We start from the raw sequence: 19,007 nt of genomic DNA on the forward strand, positions 1-19,007 counted from the left end.
TACCTAATCTATCCAGGTCCTTCATAATTTTGAATATCTCCATCAAATCTCCTATTAATTTTCTCTTCTTTGAGGAGAACAGCACCATTTTATCCAGTGTACTCATGGAGCTAAAGTTTATTTTTCTCTGAAACATTCTCATGAATCTTTTCTGCACCTTTGCTAAAGAAAAGTCATGATGTGGAAGTGCCAGTGTTGGACTAGGGTGGACAAAGTCAGAAGTCATGTAATATCCGGTTATAGTCCAACAGGTTTATTTGTAATCACTAGTTTTCAAAGTGCTGCTCCTTTGTCAGGTGAAGTGGCTAAAGAAAGGCAAGTGGCACTAGTTTAGTTTGGAAAACGTGGTCAGCTTGGATGAGTTGGACCAAAAGGCTTGTTTCCGTGCTAATTCACATCCTTCCTACGGTATAATGACCAGAAATGGAAATAGTACCCAGCTGAGGCTGAACCAATATTTTATACAAGTTCACTATAACTTCCTTTTGGAAGCACTAGTTTTTGAAGCGCTGCTGCTTCATCAGGTGGTTAGAGAGAGCATAGCCATATTCAATACTCAAGAGGATGGTCTCAACCGGAATTTGGATTCATGTCACACTACAGATGGCCACACATACATGCGCATGTACTCTCCCACACACACACACACACACACACATCCCACTCCCCACCCCCCCCAACACGCGCACAAATAAGTCCGTGGGGTGAATTTGTATTTGCAGATACATTCTATTTTGCTGAAAAAATGCACACCCTGCAGGCAGTGAATCCATGTGATATTTTGAAATTCCACTTTGGAAATAGAACCAGTCTGATTCAAGATTGGGATACAAACATACTGTAACATCACACCTTTAATGCAGTCTGAGCTGAGCTGTCACTTTTTTATATATAAAACTTTAAGTTATCTTGAGAATGTGTCTTAAAAGAAGTTCTGGGATTTACATATTAATGAACTGAAACCTGCATCCCATCCTAAAAGATGAAAGACTTAACAACAATCAAAGTTTGTTTAACATATCATTTCAGTTTCATAACTATGTAATCTTTTGCTCTAAATTCTGTCTTGTATTCCTACTTCACAACTACCTGATGAAGGAGCAGTGCTCAGAAAGCCAGTGCTTCTAAATAAACCTGTTGGACTGTAACCTCGAGTTATGATTTTTCGCTTTGCCCACCCCAGTCCAACACCAGCTCCTCCACTTCATGTCTATTTATAAAGCCCAGAATGCCATGTGCCTTATTCACCTGCACTGTCACCGACAATAAATCATGCACATATACCCCCAAATGTTCTGTTCCTCCACTCCTTAAGAATTATAGCCTTTATTTTGAATTGGTTTTCCTTGGTTTTCCAAGTAAAATAAATCATTTCATACTTCTCTGCCTTAACTAAGTTTTGTCATCTGCAAATAGGTATTAAGAGAAACTGCATCTGAATGTCGACACTTAGAAACACCTCACACTATACCCTAATCCAGTGAAAAAAGCAACAATTCATCACCACTCTTTCCTGTCATTCAGCCAATTTCTCACCTATCGTGCTGTTGTCCTATTTATTCTAAAGGTTATAGGTTTGTTGGCCAGTCGATTTTTTTTTTTTTTTTATTCTTCATTAAATGATTTTTGGAAGACTATGCATTCCATATCATCAGCATTACGTTCATCATCCTCTCCGCTATCTCATTTTTAAAAAAACTCAATCAACCTAACAAATGTTGTTCTTCAATTTGTACTGACTTTCCTTAGTTAATCTATATTTTTCTCAATGGCTGCTAATTTCATCGTGAAATATCATTTCCAAAAGTTCTTGCACACAATTTCACTTGCGGCTACTTGATTTTCAGAAACAGATGTGTAGCACTTACATTTCTGCAGTCCTCTGGCGCCACCCCTGTATCTGAGGAGGATTAAAAGATTATGGAATTTCCACCCAACACATTGTATTTTTGGATGCATTTCTCATTCTTGTGAATTATTAACTTGAAGTACAGACAGCCAATCGAAAACTTCCTCTTAATCAATTTTTAGCACATCCAGCGTCTCAACTGCCACCTGCAAAATGGAGGTGGTGAGGCTGGCAGCATGGAAGGATTTGTGAAGATGAGGTACAGTACTTAAATGTTAGGTCGAAGTTCTATATGCTGATGAATGTACGTTACAGGTGAAGTGCTTTGAGTGACACAAGAGGTTTGTGTTTAATAGGTACAGTATATCTTTTGAAGATATGTTCACTGATCTTGACCATCCACGTGAGGCCATTGAACATTTCTCAGCACAGCAGTGATGTCTTTAATGCCAGATTTGGAGGATTGGTCTCCCTGACCAACTTCCATTTTTGCCCAGGAAGCATCATGAGGGCTTCCTGGCCCCCTGGAGAACATTGCTTCCCTCTTCATTTCTACCTCCTATGTATCAAAACCTGGGAGCCCTTTCTCCTGGTGTTCTGTTTGATGGGTTTTTCTTTGTAGCAACATGTGCAGAATCTGCTGTGATTATGCAAATGAGTGAAACTCCAATTGGGAGGTGAAGACAGCTCTTAAAACATATAGGCAGAGTGAAACTTGCTAACTGTGCATGCTGTTTGATCCCTGTTGAACATAACAGGCAGCCACCTGGTTTGGTATTGGACTACATGTTGTCATATTCAACTGAAGAAGCAAAGCAAAGTAAAGTTTGCAAACTACCTGGTTCCACAGGATTAAACACAGCTTTCTCATGAATCATGACCATCTCACCCAGAGTGTCTTAAGAACATAAGAAATCAGAGCAGAAATATTCAGCAAGATTGTGGCTTATCTACTACATAACATCATATATTCACAGAAGGCCACATCCCTTGATTAATTTACTACCCAGGAATTTTATATCAAACTTGGTCTTGAATTTCTAGTATCGGGAGTTCTTTCGGTTTTTGTTAATTTTATGTGATGAGTTTACAAGCTCACCTAATACTTCGGAATACAAGCATTCACTGCTATCTCACTTATTTTAAAAACGTCTGCTTCTCCATTCTTCATACCAGAATGAATAACTTTACACTTCCTCGCATTTAACCCAAAGTGTCACCACTTGCCCACAAACTGAACTATCCATGTCCCATTGTAGCATCTGTGAATCCTCCTTACAGTTTACTTTTCCATCTAGCTTTATATTGTCAACATTCGTGTATATACTACATTTACCTTATTGAAATAAAAAATAAATAGCTGAGGCTGAAATACTAATCATCATGAAATATCTCTAGGTACACCCAGCTATCTTGGAATTGCCCCTTTTATTCTTAACTTTTTTTTTGTTCTTTAATCAGTCCTCATTTCATGCTGAAGATTAGTGCCAATCACATGAACCCTAATCTTGCATAACAGCCTCTTGTGTGATTGAATGTCTTCTGAAAATCTAATTCCACATCTACCCTGCCCTCTCCCAAGTTTCTACAGGGTGGGATTGAAGGTGAAGCTACTCATTTTCCATTTCCCAGCCTTTTAACCGTGTTCAGAACTGTTAGCAACTCACCAAAACTTGAAAAGTTATTTTGAAGAGCTCAAGCCCTGACCATTTCCAGACTGTTGACTAAAGCCCATCAGAATGCTGTTACTGCTTCACTGCTGATTGCTACCTGCTTGAAAGGCACTTATCAGTTTTGTACTTCCCTCAGCTTCAATGAAACTCCCCTCTTACCAGTCTTTGTTATTATTATGGGAGCAGCTTACACAGCTGACTATCTTGCTGTAAAAGTAGAAGGTAGAACCTACAGCAGCAAGAAAGTTAGAAGGAAAATTGCCATGTATCTAGACAGATGTTATAACGTGAGCAGAGTCTTTGTGTTAAAGAAATCCCCAAATGCTTAAGTAACATCTCTACTTTGGAATCATGTATAATAATGAAAAATGTGTTTTGCGAAAAATGGTTATTAATTCTCTCTTCACATTTTACTTCGAATCAATTTAGAGGAAATAGATTCTCCTGATTTGACTTGATAGGCATATGAATGTAATATCACAGTTCAGGAATTATAAAACCTCAGAACACAGGAGGTCATTTAAATCCTCAAATCCATGCTGGCTTTTTGGAAGTGCAATACCTGTAAAGATTGTATCTTTTTATCTTTGTGTTTTTGATTGTAAACTGAAATGGGAAAAGAACAGTTTTACAGTCCAAAGATTGTTGAAGGCTTGCTGTACTGTTTTAAAAGCCGAAGGGTTCAGAAAAGATTTACAAGGATGTTGCCAGGGTCAGAGGATTTGAGCTACAGGGGGGAGGCTGTATAGGTTGAGGCTATTTTCTCTGGAGCATTGGCTGCTGAGGGGTGACCTAATAGAGGTTTATAAAATCATGAGGGCATGGATAGGTAAATGGACAAGGTCTTTTTCCCTGGGTGGGGTAGACCAGAACTAGAGGGCATAGAGCGAGAGGGAAAGATTTAAAAGCGATCTAAGGACAGAGGGTGGTGCGTGTGTGGAACGAGCTGCCAGAGGAAATGGTAGAGGCTTGTACAATTAGAACTTTTTGAAAGGCATTTGGATGGGTATATGAATAGGAAGGGTATAGAGGGATATGGCCAAATGCTGGCAAATGGGAATAGATTAATCTGGTCAGCATGGACAAGTTGGACCAAAGAGTCTGTTTCCATACTGTACAGCTCTATGATTTGATGACTGTGAGTAACCTGAGATCTAACCTGACATGCATGCTAAGTGCTATTCACACAGCTACTTGTTTAAGCAGCAGGGGAAGCCGAGTTTGTAAACAAACTAAAGCCAGTAGTCGTGTACAAATTTAGGTTTTGGCTGTGGGCTAGTAACTACTCATCAATGGCTGGTAACTACTCATCATTGACAAAGACCTCTTGCCTATCAACAACAATGTGATTAACTCTCAGGTAGCTGAACAGCTTATAGTTTTGAATGTTTCAGAAGAAACCATCGCACCTCTGGAGGTGAACGAGTTTTTTGTGCGAGCCTGAAGATAGCCAGTTTGCTTCCCCTTGTACAGTTGCTGTAAACTGAGAGTTTGATTGTTAAGTCGAATACCTTTACGAGTGTGTACCTGTCACCCTGTGCCTCATGTCAACAAGTGAATGTATCTGGAGAAGGAAGATCAAGTGAAAGGATCAACTCAACAATCCTTACAGACAGAAACAACTGTACTGTCTTCCCAGTCTTTCCCTCCACTCATCCTTTTATTCTTTGTTGTGAATGTATGCATGTGTGTGTAGAGGAGAAATTTATATGGGGTTCAAATTCTATGCCAACATTTTGTAATGCTTACTTGTAGCAAGAGTCTATTTATTTACAATTAATAGCATTTCATATTTAATATATAAACTTGATCTATGCTTTCTGTCAATCTGGATTTAAAAAAAACAAGTAAATTGGGAAATACTGTGTACTTTTCAAAATCTTTAACTTTTGTGATAATACTGGGAATAGTGGGAGTTGATTTCCAGTGTTCTAGTCCAATGAAGGGTAATGCACCTCAGCCTTTTCATCCCCCCCATAATTCTACAAATTAATTCTCATCACACATGTTAACTTGTATTTTTGAAAGTTCATATGGAATTTATTTTCAACCTCCTTTCAAACAATAACTTCTAGATCATACCAGTAATCTATATAAAAGTAGATTTTTCTCTTAAATCTATGACCTCCAGTCATCAATTCCACTGCCAGGGGAAACACTTTCAACTTAGACTCATAGAAATGTACAGCATGGAAACAGACCCTTTGGTCCAACCTGTCCATGCCGACCAGATATCCCAACCCAATCTAGTCCCATCTGCCAGCACCTGGCCCGTATCCCTCCGAATCCTTCCTATTCATATACCCATTCAAATGCCTCTTAAAAGTTGCAATTGTACTAGCCTCCACCACTTCCTCTGGCAGCTCATTCCATACACGTACCACCCTCTGTGTGAAAAAGTTGCCCCTTAGATCTCTTAAGTCTTTCCCCTCTCACCCTAAACCTATGCCCTCTAGTTCTGGACTCCCCGACCCCAGGGAAAAGACTTTGTCTATTTATCCTATCCATGCCCCTCATAATTTTGTAAACCTCTATAAGGTCACCCCTCAGCCTCCAACGCTCCAGGGAAAACAGCCCCAGCCTGTTCAGCCTCTCCCTCTAGCTCAAATCCTCCAACCCTGGCAACAACCTTGTAAGTCTTTTCTGAACTCTTTCAAGTTTCACATCATCTTTCCAGCAGGAAGGAGACCAGAATTGCACGCAATATTCCAACAGTGGCCTAACCAATGTCCTATACAGCCGCAACATGACCTCCCAACTCCTGTACTCAGTACTCTGACCAATAAAGGAAAGCATACCAAACGCCTTTTTCACTATCCGATCTACCTGCGACTCCACTTTCAAGGAGCTATGAACCTGCACTCCAAGGTCTCTTTGTTCAGCAACACTCCCTACGACCTTACCATTAAGTCTATAAATCCTGCTAAGATTTGCTTTCCCAAAATGCAGTACGTCGTATTTATCTGAATTAAACTCCATCTGCCACTTCTCAGCCCATTGACCCATCTGGTCAAGATCCTGTTGTAATCTGAGGTAACCCTCTTCACTGCCCACTACACCTCCAATTTTGGTGTCATTTGCAAACTTACTAACTGTACCACTTATGCTCGCATCCAAATCATTTATATAAATGACAAAAAGTAGAGGGCCCAGCACCGATCTTGGTAGCACTCCACTGGTCACAGGCCTCCAGTCTGAAAAACAACCCTCCACCACCACCCTCTGTCTTCTACCCTTGAGCCAGTTCTGTATCCAAATGGCTAGTTCTCCATGTATTCCGCGAGATCTAACCTTGCTAATCAATCTCCCATGGGGAACCTTGTCAAACACCTTACTGAAATCCATATAGGTCACATCTACTGCTCTGCCCTCATCAATCTTCTTTGTTACTTCTTCAAAAACTCAATCAACTTTGTGAGACATGATTTCCCACGCACAAAGCCATGTTGACTATCCCAAATCAGTCCTTGCCTTTCCCGAATCAGTCCTTGCCTTTCCAAATACATGTATATCCTGTCCCTCAGGATTCCCTCCACTGAGCCCACCACTGAGGTCAGGCTCAACAGTCTATAGTTCCCTGGCTTGTCTTTACCGCCCTTCTTAAACAGTGGCACCATGTTTGCCAACCTCCAGTCTTCCGGCACCTCACCTGTGACTATCGATGATACAAATATCTCAGCAAGAGGCCCAGCAATCACTTCTCTCGCTTCCCACAGAGTTTCTCCCCCATTTTCTGTGGCTCCACACAAAGGCCGTCTTGCTGATCTTTGAGGGGCCCTATTCTCTCCCTAGTTACCCTTTTGTCCTTAATATATTTGTAAAAGCCCTTTGGATTCTCCTTAATTCTATTTGCCAAAGCTATCTCATGTCCCTGATTTCCCTCTTAAGTATACTCCTACTTCCTTTATGCTCTTCTAAGGATTCACACGATCTATCCTGTCTATACCTGACATATGCTTCCTTCTTTTTCTTAACCAAACCCTCAATTTCTTTAGTCATCCAGCATTCCCTATACCTACCAGCCTTCCCTTTCATCCTGACAGGAATATACTTTCTCTGGATTCTCGTTCTCATTTTTGAAGGCTTCCCATTTTCCAGCCGTTCCTTTAGCTGCGAACATCTGCCTCCAATCAGCTTTCGAAAGTTCTTGCCTAATACTGTCAAAATTGGCCTTTCTCCAATTCCTTTAATATTAACCATTACATAGCCACTATCATGCCTTTTAATGTTAAAAATCACAACACCAGGTTATAATCCAACAGGTTTATTTGGAAGCACTAGCCTTCGGAGCACTGCAAATCTCCAAATCATACCTTTTAATGATTTTACCAATGTATGGCAGACATATCATACGTGTGTAGTTTCTTTTATTTAGGTTTAGAACACTGAGGTTGTTGTCCATGTTTATACCAATTACCTAGGTAAGCATGGGAATTAAGCCCTGCATATTTAAGAAAACACGAAAGGAGGTTGTCAAGAAAGATGTTTAAAATGGTAACCTCAGGATTACTTCCAATTGTGAGGTAATGAGCTTAGTAATCGGAGAATTACGTGATTGAACATATGACTAGAGAACGTGTGTAGGAGGAAAGGCATCAGATCTCTGAGGCACTTCTGGGGTAGAAGGGACCTCAAAACAATGGGTATGAGCAGGACCAGGATTAACATCCTATCAGGGAGACTGCACTAGTACTGTTGTGAAGGAGTTAAACTAGATTGGCAGGGAAATGGGAAAGTGAGAAGGAGCATAGATTCCAGGAAACAGGAACTAAGAAAAGGAAGTTGAAGAGTAGATGGCAAAAATAGAAGGCAGAGCAATCACCAATGAGCGTGAAATAGTATCAAAATTGGAAATAATATTTTAAAAATAGAATTCAAGGCATTCAGCCTGAGTTCACATCTTTTGCAGAATGGTTGATAATCTGGATACACAAATTGAGTGAAATGGGTATGATTTGTTTGCCATTACAGAGGTATGGCTACAGAATGATCAAAATTAATATTTGGCAAATAGGAGGACTATGCAGAAAGAAAGAGAGGAGGTGCTGTAGCAGTCTTAGCAAAATGTGAGTTCATGACAATAGTAAGTGAGGCAAGATTTAATAGAGACATGGAGGGCAAATTTTCTTTTGTACACAGAAAGTGGTTCTCATGTGGAATGAACTTCCTGAGGAAGTGGTGGACATGGGCACAGTTACAACATTTAAAAGACACTTAGATAAGTATATGACTAGGAAAAGTTTGGAGGGAAATGGGCCAGGAGCAGGCAGGTGGGACTAGTTTAGTTTGGAATTATGTTCAGTATGGACTATTGGACTAAAATGTCTGCTTCCGTGCTGTATGACTATGAAAAAAAGTATGGATATCAGAAATAAGTTATATGTGGTAGATTGTGTAACTATTCTAAAGTGGAAAAGCCAAGTTTATTGCTGTTTCGTCAAATCAATGGAACCTTGGGTCTTTATTCTCTTACTAAGTCTCAAAATCTCCCATTTTATCTACTTCACAGAAAATGTCAAATGGTTCTAACCACATTGTAACAAATTTGACTGTCTCGTCCAGCATCATAATAATACCCACTAATCAAAGAAATACTGCTGATACAATTTTAAATTTGTTGGTTTCATGTATTACATGAATCACTTTTGTTTGTTTCTAGTCTGTCGTCTTGCTGAGTTCTTATTCAAAAATAAGTAGTGAAGCAAAACAAAAGTATAAAAGAATGTGGAAAAAAAACTTGCCTCATCCTGGATAACCAGAAATGAAGAGGAAACTCTCAAATGAGGAAGCTAGGGTTATTTTGGTTTATGTGGTTAATGCTTGAAAGCATTTCCATGAAATGAGAAAGATGCCCACAATCAGACGTTTTAGGTAACACTCTAAAACTAGTCACGTCACTGCTGTTACATTAACTCTTTGTCTTTTCAAGTAGCTTTAGCTAAGCGTGAGTACAGAAGAATGTCACCTGCTGTCAGCACCTAAATGATAGCTCTTAAAAACATTTATTTTGGAACACTCTATTGAAAATTAGGCAAAGAAATAAATGTGTCTTTTTTGTCAACAACTAAACTGAGCAAAGACTTTCATCATCTGCACTCACTGCAAACAGCTAAGTTGAATTAATTACACCTCCCCAACAGAGCGGGCAGCTCTTAAAATATATTACACTCCTCTGGCACTCAAAAAATAATTATTTCTACATTTAAAATATAATTTCTCAGAATGCAATATAACTAAAATAATAACAATATTTGTTTGGTTTCTTATTGTTAGTGAAATCGCAATCAAAACCCACATGACTGATATTTACAATAACACTTATCATAAAAGGTTTCCTTTAAAACTAGACCATGGTAAAAAAATATATAATTTGATAAATAAAGAACAATGATTTTCTCTTTCTTGCTACTCCCCATCAAATAACCCACCTTTTTTATTTGTCTGGATATCTTTCACTTCCATTATTTTGTTTCGACATTTTTACTTTGACTACCTATTCCATTCGATGTTTGGGACTGAGACATGAATCGACCCTAACTCAATTTGCATTGTGATACCTGAAAACTTTCAGTATCTTTGTTATTTTCGCTTTCTTTCTGGCTTTCACTTTAAACTATAAGGTGGTTGGTTTCTAAGAAATTTATCATACGCTTCTTTTATCTGATTTCCTCTTTCAATCAAATGATCTAGCTCATGCCAATCAAGTCTAGCTCCAGTATTCACTAGATTTGTGAATCCTGATCTCTGTAAAACCACTCCAATCATACAAGGAAATTGCCAACCTTATTGGTCTGACCCACATGTAACTCAAAACGCACAACACTGTAGCTGATTCTTTACTCCCTCTGAAATTCCTTAGCAAGCTACTCAGCTCTAAGGCAGTTAGGAACAGGCGACAAATGCTGGCCTTTCCAGTGATGCTCACATTTCATGAAAGAAAAAAAAATCTTTATTGGTGTTTTTTTTCCCATCATGGCCTTCTGACCAGTACTGAACTTGAGTTTCATCCCTGCTGTATCAGTAATAATTTTCCCTAAGCCTTACTGTTCCCAACTTTGCTACTGACATCAATCCTAAGCAAACTAAGGCTTGTTCTCAGTTAATGTTTAAATAGAGTAACAGGCTTCACACCTAATCAGTTAGACTCTGGTATTACTCCTGAAGAGAACAGAAAATTGTTTAGCTTGTGTCGAAAAGAAACAAGTTACACAAGCAAATACTTTTGCAAGGAGATTTTGTTGCAAAGTGTTAACATTTCTACTTCTAGATCAACAGTTCCACTTCAAAACTTGATAGTCATGAAAAGTGTGTTGTACTGCTGCCAATATATAAATTCCTCCAAATAGTTATGGCAATAAAATGGAACCAACTCCTGGTCATCCTGAACACTCTAATAGCTGCGTCCACGCATGGTAAAAGACTTTACGTGCAGGCTGTCACTATAAGCAAGCATCAACCTCATTCTGAGAAATTACATGACCTCCCCCTCTCCCTCTCTCTCTCACACACACATATACACACTGTCACTCATATTATCCACACATACAAATCACACCTCACTCTTTCTCTCACAGACACTCACCCATCAGTCAACTCTTGGTCATTAGTAGCATGATTCAAAGTGTCATCTACAGAGTTATCAAGCAGCACCTACTCAGCAATACCCTGCTCACTGATGCCACTTAGCTCCTGACCTCATTACAGCCTTGGTTCAAATGTGGACAAAAGAGCTGAATTCCAGAGGTGAAGTGAGAGTGACAGCACTTGACATCAAGGCTGCACTTAACTGCATCAAAGAACCCCGGCGAACTGGAATCAATGGGTATTGGGGCAAACGCTCCACTGGTTAGAGTCATACCTTGTACATAGGAAGATGGTTGTGGTTGTTGGAGGTCACTCATCTCAGCTCCAGGACATCTCTGCAGGAGTTCCTCAGGATAGTGTCCCAGGCCCAACCATCTTCAGCTGCTTCACCAAGTACCTTCCCTCCATCGTAAGGTCAGAAATGGGGATGTTCGCTAACTGCACACTGTTTAGCACCATTTACGGCTCTTCAGATATGGAAGCAGTTCATGTTCAAATGCAACATTATCTGGACAATATCAGGCTTGTGTTGACAAGTGACAAATAACATTCGCACCAGACAAATGCCAGTCTATGACAATCTCCAATAAGACACAATCTAACCACTGCCCTTGACATTCAATGGTGTTACCATCACTGAATCCCCCACTATCAACATCATGGGAGTTATCACTGACCAGAAACTCAACTCAACTCACCACATAAACGTAGTGGCTACAAGAGCAGGTCAGAGGCTAGAGATTAGTGGGCGGCACGGTGGCACAGTGGCTAGCACTACTGCCTCAGCGCCAGAGACCTGGGTTCAATTCCTGCCTCAGGCGACTCTGAGTGGAGTTTGCACATTCTCCCTGTGTCTGCTTGGGTTTCCTCCGGGTGCTCTGGTTTCCTCCTAAAATCCAAAAAATGTGCAAGTTAGATGAAGTGGCCATGCTAAATTGCCCGTAGTGTTAAGGGAAGGACTAAATGTAGGGAAATGGGTCTGGGTGGGTTGCGCTTCGGCAAGTCGGTGTGGACTTGTTGGGCCGAAGGGCCTGTTTCCACACTGTAAGTAATCTAATCTAATCTAATACTGTGGCAAGAAACTCCCCTCACCCCAAATCCTGTCATGATCTACAAGAGACAAGTCCCACTTGCCTGAATGGACGCCGCTCCAACAACACTCAAGAAGCTTGACATTATCCAGGATAAAGCGGCTCGCTTGATTGGCACCACATGAACAAACATCCACTTCCTCCACCACCAATGTTCAGTAGCAGCAGTATGTACTATCTACAAGATGCACTGCAGGAATTCACCAAAGACCCTCAGACAGCACCTTCCAAACCCCAACCACTCCTATCAAGAAGGACAAGGGTAGCTGATACATGGGAACGCCACCATCTACAAGTTCCCCTCCAGCCTCTCGCCATCCAGACTTGGAAATATCTCATTGTTCCTTCATTGTCATAGGGAGGGAATTCTGGATTTTGACCCAAAGAGCATTGAGGGTCAACCTGCAGCAGGTGGACAGTTCAAGAAGGCAGCTCGCCACCACCTTCTGAGGGGCAACTAGGGTCAGGCAATAAATGGTGGCCAGTCAGTGACACCAGACATCTGTGCGCTCTCATATAATCATCCTATTCTTTCTCACAACACACAAACACATTGTGCGCATGTATATGCATATACATATGAAGTCATCCACACATGTAGCACACATGCACCATGCATGACGTGCACAGACCATGTGCATGCACTCGCATGATGCAGAAACATGCACACAAACGCATTGCCACATGTACATTCAGATGTGCACACATCATGTATCCACACATGACATGCATCCACATGAATGCAAACAGCACACAAATACATCCACACACAAAGATACACACTACATCCATGCACATATCCACGAACACAAAATATATATAATATACTTCTGCTCAAACACACACACACACACACACAGTGTCATCTCGAAGATCATTTCATAACCTGTGCACAAGTATCACTATTCAATGTTGGGTGATGTAGTGGTGCAGAAGTGTGTTTGATTTAATTGTTACTCCAAAATATTTCAAGCAATTCTGACATAAGCTACAGACCATTGTCTGGCAACACCTCTGACAACTTACGAATTGTGAACTAACTTATCAAAACCTAATTTATTTTAGCATTTGTGGAGTTGGCTATGGGTTCATAGCCATTCCACTTCATAGAAATCAACAGGTACTCATTCACATTGGTCTGTATGTTAACCATGGAATTAAAGGAATTTTTGGGAGATAATTTCTCATCAAAACACACTTCACGGGTTTTCACTCATTCTTCAATATCCCTGTCTCTAATAGAATGCAAAAATAACTTTTTACTGCAACTTTGATGTGGGCATGCCTGTATGATTTTAATGAAGTTTCATACACTAATTCTTTCCTATCAGGAGTCTATGACCAATGGGCAAACAAAAGAACATATTCTACCCTATCACTAATTTGACAAGTGGTGGAATAGAGGAAGTGGTGGAGGCGGGTACAATTACGACGTTTAAAATACACTTGAACAGGTTCATGGACAGGAAAGGTTAAGGGGGATATGGGCCAAACGCAGGCAACTGGGACTAGTTCAGTTTAGGAAACCTGGTCAGCATGGACAAGTTGGGCTGAAGGGCTGTTTCCATGCTGTTTGACTCAATAACTCTATAATACTGTTATTGGAACAACAAGTCAGTTTGTGCAGAGGGGAATGTGACTTAGGAATTTCTTGTACTCTCCTTCTAGAGCAGATACTGGTGGAGCTGTCTCAGTGATGAGAACGAATTCTGAATCTCTGACTTTCCTTTCTACTGTGAGTTGTTGAATTTATATTCTCAGCTATAGTACTCTCACCTCCCATTTATTGTTTTACCTGTTTTTAACGGAGTGCAACTCTTGATTTTGTTTGGTAACATCTGTTTCATGTTTTTCATAAAATAACAGGTATAACACTTTGAATGGAAATAGGGCAATTTAGATAGGTAATGGCTACTGTGGCAATGGTAATGTCTAAATTTCTGTCTCTGAGACTCTGAACATGGCTACTGTCGACCTCACTGAAATCCAGTGAACTTCCTCTGCTGCCTTAGTTTCCTAATACAAGTTTTCCTTTCTCTTTCTTCCATTTACATGGATGTGGCCCCATTACAGGCCTCCTCAATAACAGTTTATTTACTATAGCCAAAAGTCTGACCTGGATATTATTGTTCTGTAGGCTTCCTACAAAAAGATTTATTTGTATTCTCTACATTCACAATGGTGAGATTTTTTTTAAACTCAAGAATGGACAGTTGGTTCTGCTATAATGCATGTTTCTTCAACTCAAAATGGCTTTAACGCATTTGAAGAATTTAGACTGCTATTTGTAGAATGTGAACTTTCCTTACCTGTATTGGCTATAACACGATTCTAGTCCCATTGGTTTAAATGGTGCAGTTATTGCACAATTTTCTTATAACACAAGATCGCACAAGAACGGAACTGTTGTTATATCAGAACCAACTGTAATCTGCAACAGTTTCACAGAAACTGCAAGCAAGTGTAAGCCATTCAGCCTTTCGAGCCTGCTCTGCCATTCAAATCTAACATCCAACTCAGTACCTTGTTTCTGCTTTCTCCTTATACCATTTGGTCCCTTTAGCCTTAAGAACTAGATCTAATTCTTTCATGAAAACACAACGTTTTATTCTCGATTCCTCTGTGTGTCAGAGAATTCCACAGGCTCACCACCCTCTGGGTGAAGAAATTTCTCCTCATCTCAGTCCTAAATGGCTGACTCTATACCCTTAGACAGTGACCCCTGCTTCTAGACTCCCTGGACATTGGAAACATGGCTCCTGTATTTACATTGTCTAGTCCTTTGAGAATTTTATAGGTTTCTCATTCTGCTAAATTCCTGTCATCCCAGAAAACAGTCTGATAAACCTTTGTTGCATTACTTCTATAGCCAGAACATCTTTCCTCAGATCAGGAAACCACAACTATACACAATACTCCAAGTGTGGTCTCACAAACACTCTGTATCACTACAGCAAGATAACCCTGCCCTGTACTCAAATAGTCTAATAATGAGGGCCAGCATACCCTTTGCTGCCTTCATTATGTGCGGTACTTGAATTCTTACCTTCACAGACTAATGTATAAGGACAACTAGACCTCATTCAACCTCCCCATTTTCCTATCTATCACCATTCAGATAATAACGTGCCTTTCTGTTTTTGCTACCAAAGTGGATAACAGATGAAGTAGGTGGATAAATGTGAGGTTATGCATTTACCCATTCACTGAATTTGGCCAAAACTGACTGAAGCATCTCTGCATCCTCCTCCCACCTCACCCTCCTACCCAGCTTTTTGTCATCTGCAAACATGGAGATGTTACATTAATTCCCTCATCCAAACTGTTAACATGTGTTGTGAGTAGCTGAAGTCGAAGCACTGACTCCTGTGCCCCACTAAGCACTGGCAACCACTTGGAAGAAGTTCCATTTATTTCTACTTTTTTTAAATCTTTTCTGCTAATCAAGTCTCTACCTTGTCAGTACACTACCCCAATATCACTAAGTAACTATTACCTTTGACAGAATATAACTCAGTGTAATTTCATTCTTAATCGTGCTATAATAAGAGTCCAGAATTTAATTAACTTCAGCATCATTCATAAGTTTGGTCTGTTATGGGAAACAGTGGTTAGACTATGAGCCTCCCACGATAAGAAAAACACTTGCCTTATCCCCGTCTTCTATTTTAGAGGCTTTTGCCAAAATGTCTCTCACCTTAATGGCACCAGTGTTCTTTGCTGGGGTTCAATTTCCCCAAAATTACCTGATTTCTTTTTCATCCAATTGCATACCATGTTGACTCAATGAGTTGTTCATGAATATGCCATCTGCATCTAGCCAATCTTTTGAACTACTTATACTTATTCATAGTCAACGTTGGGTGTTCCAGAAAGTGTGCAGTAATTGTTTTCAGTCCTTAATTTCTCAAAAGGAAATTTAAAAAGATAATCCATCCCCTCTACGTCACTTTTTTTTCTGTTGTGTATTGCATTGAGATAAGGTTCTCTCACGTTGACTCTCTGAAAGCAACCATCAACAAAAGAAAGGCAACAGAGGGCAGCTTGTTACAACATACTTTGTAAATCTTGGCATGCTATAGGGATTAATAGCTACAAAAATGGTTGTTTAATTTGAGGTACGAGGTGGGGAATCCTAAGGTTTGAAGCAATGGGATGTCAAGTTTGAAATATTGAGTACTTAAATACAATGTCACATAAACCTGAATGTGGATTCAGGGAACTGTCCGGTTTATTGTGACCATTCTAGCATTAAAAAGTCCTCTCTTGAATAGATGGTTACATAAATAGGGCTGGAATCTTTGTGACACAGAAACATTTTTCTTCAAGTGAATATATTCCAGAGAGCCACCATACCCCTCTGATATTCTTATTTGGGAATTGAAGGGGTGGAAAGTACTTCTCTTAAAAATTTGTAGCGTACTTTTGTCACTGCATTATTACCATATGCCATTTAAATAGTCAGAGAAGGCATGCAGTGCTGACTTTTTGTACATAAAGCTATTCTGTCAGTACATGTCACAAAAACTACAGATTAATATGTGCCATTTGAAATGCGATGAGGACTAAATCAGACATCTTTACTTTGCAGGTTGTCACTTTGTGGTACCGGGCACCAGAAGTTCTGCTGCAGTCTAGTTATGCAACACCTGTTGACCTATGGAGTGTTGGCTGCATATTTGCAGAAATGTTCCGTCGAAGGTAAAGCTCTTTATTGGTGCAAGTATATTACAATTATTTAAGGAAATCAGGATGGGGTAAGTATTCCTCTAAGCTCTATCTATAATAGTATTATGTGAATACTTTAGGACTTTTTTTAAGCTAAGTGGCTACTGGGTCAGTTCTGTTTGACAATGGGGTCTGACGAACAAGCTGCTTGTCAGATCTGTGCTCTGAATGGATGTCCTGCCATATCCCACTGACTTTAGATTCCTGCTAGATTGTGCGGCCCAGAGGCTGGCCGAACTGTGGAACAGGCGATCTGGCTGGAGAATAGTCCTAGGGTGGGAAGGCTGAGGATGCTGCAGTCTGCACTACTCTTGTAAAGCTCAGAAGCAAACACTTACTCCTATTTGTCATGTATGACTATTATTATCCTCTTAACATTGGAGATAGAAAAGCCTGCTCAGAGAAAACTGAGCACAGTTTGCTCAGTGTGCCCTCAAAACTACTTCAGGGTCCAATATTCTTAACTTAAGACTGATCTGCATGGATTAATCTGAGACCCAGTTATTTAGGGCCAACTAATAGAAGGCCAGTGCTGAAATAACAGTGAAACAGGAATGGAACTGTAAGTCAACCATCTTGATTTAATTCTGCTATGGTCCCAATTCAGTAAAACAGATGGACTTAGATTCCGCCATGCTCTCTTCACTATTTCTACTGAAACTAGTAATTCATTTGGAAAGAGCTTCCAATTCTGTTCATACTAGCAAACCTTGTTATTAATGATGAACCTATATCATTGATTTAAGGGTTTGTGCAATTCTGTGTATAATATCAAATAACTGAGCATGCAAGTTTGAGTTCTGTTTGAGGTGCTTAAAATGTTAAAAGGATTTGGTTGAGTACATCTGGAGAAACATTATGCTAAGTGAAAGATTCACGAACAAGCAGGTGTAGCAGTAGAGTTCGAGCTGATTTATTCATCAAAAAACAAAAAAGTTTTAGTGTACAATGATAATGGAAATCTAGAACTCACTCCCAAAAAAGATCTGGTTATTGTGTCCGAAAGCACTTTCAAGATTGACATGGTTAAATTTTTTTGGATAAAGGTATCAAAGGATATTGAATTGAGGTATAGATCAACTATGGTCTACTCGGATGCTTGAGTATATTTGAGGGGTAAAATGGCTTCCTCTTATATCCCTAACTTGCTAGCGAATGTAAGCATTCTTTTTGGTTTGCTTTCTGACACAGACTTCTGATTTGTTCCTGATAATTATTGTTACCTAATAATTACCTAACACCTAATAATAGTTTTAATGCTATGGTTTGGTTTCCCTCTGTCCAACATATTAATTGCATTAGGAGTGGTGAAGGTAATAGCAATAAAGAGAAAATGGCCTAGAAATTGGTTGAGCCTGTGCCCACTCTGTCAACTAAAGTCTCAATACAGCAGACGAAAAGTGCACAACATTTCTGACCGTACGTCACTGTCTGCTAATGTAGATAAGGACAAAATATCATTTACTCAATGCCGTCCCCAGATGTGTTTAGAAATAGCCATGAGTGCACAGCAGCAGCTCAATTTTGCACTGGGGAGTCTTCAGCCTCATTATTCATCCACAGGAAACATACTCATCACCCTACCCCATACACCCAAAAATGACAGGTCTGAATCTCTGGTTCGATCTCTTTTCCAACTTATCCAACTTTAAGGTTAATCATCAGCTTTCTGTGTGTGACTTCATTAAGTTTTCTAAGAATCCTGCTGCAGTTCTTGAGGATATCTTCACTTTGTGCCACACCTACACACTGTGAAGCAACCTACACACTGCCCAGCTCTTTATCACAGGCCAGTTGCTGAAACATATCAAATGTATTGTTATCAGCTGTTATACAGTAAAGCATTGTCATGCATATCTGCATGAAGTAAACCTGAAAGAAGGAATTTTTTTTGCAGAACTTGGAATCTTTGTCATCTGTTGAGGATGATAATTCTAAAGCACTGGGAGCTCCTAAAACTTTGGTGAAAACTTCTATGTTTGCTTTTCAACTTGAATGTGAACAATCATTTGTTTAAAACTGAAAAGCATACAGCACTTTGAGGTTCTTGAAATAATTTACAAATTAAATGCTGCAGAATTT

General features: G+C 39.8%; 1 protein-coding gene and 1 long non-coding RNA gene across 5 annotated transcripts in view; one reads left to right on the forward strand and one right to left on the reverse strand.

Moving 5' to 3' along the window:
* The window catches only part of cdk6 (cyclin dependent kinase 6), a 240,870-nt gene that overhangs the window by 192,300 nt on the left and 29,563 nt on the right, over window positions 1-19,007 (forward strand). For all 4 annotated transcript variants that reach the window (XM_043689700.2, XM_043689697.2, XM_043689699.2 and 1 more), the window contains one exon: window positions 16,789-16,898. In XM_043689700.2, coding sequence (XP_043545635.2) covers window positions 16,789-16,898 — 110 coding nt within the window. The remainder of the gene's footprint in view (window positions 1-16,788; window positions 16,899-19,007) is intronic.
* The window catches only part of LOC122549750 (uncharacterized), a 97,589-nt gene that overhangs the window by 35,332 nt on the left and 43,250 nt on the right, over window positions 1-19,007 (reverse strand). The window lies entirely within an intron of this gene.

Source organism: Chiloscyllium plagiosum, unplaced genomic scaffold, assembly GCF_037043375.1.
Source record: "Chiloscyllium plagiosum isolate Xiang-an unplaced genomic scaffold, Cpla_swu_hap1 HiC_scaffold_5, whole genome shotgun sequence".
Classification (NCBI taxonomy): domain Eukaryota; kingdom Metazoa; phylum Chordata; class Chondrichthyes; order Orectolobiformes; family Hemiscylliidae; genus Chiloscyllium; species Chiloscyllium plagiosum.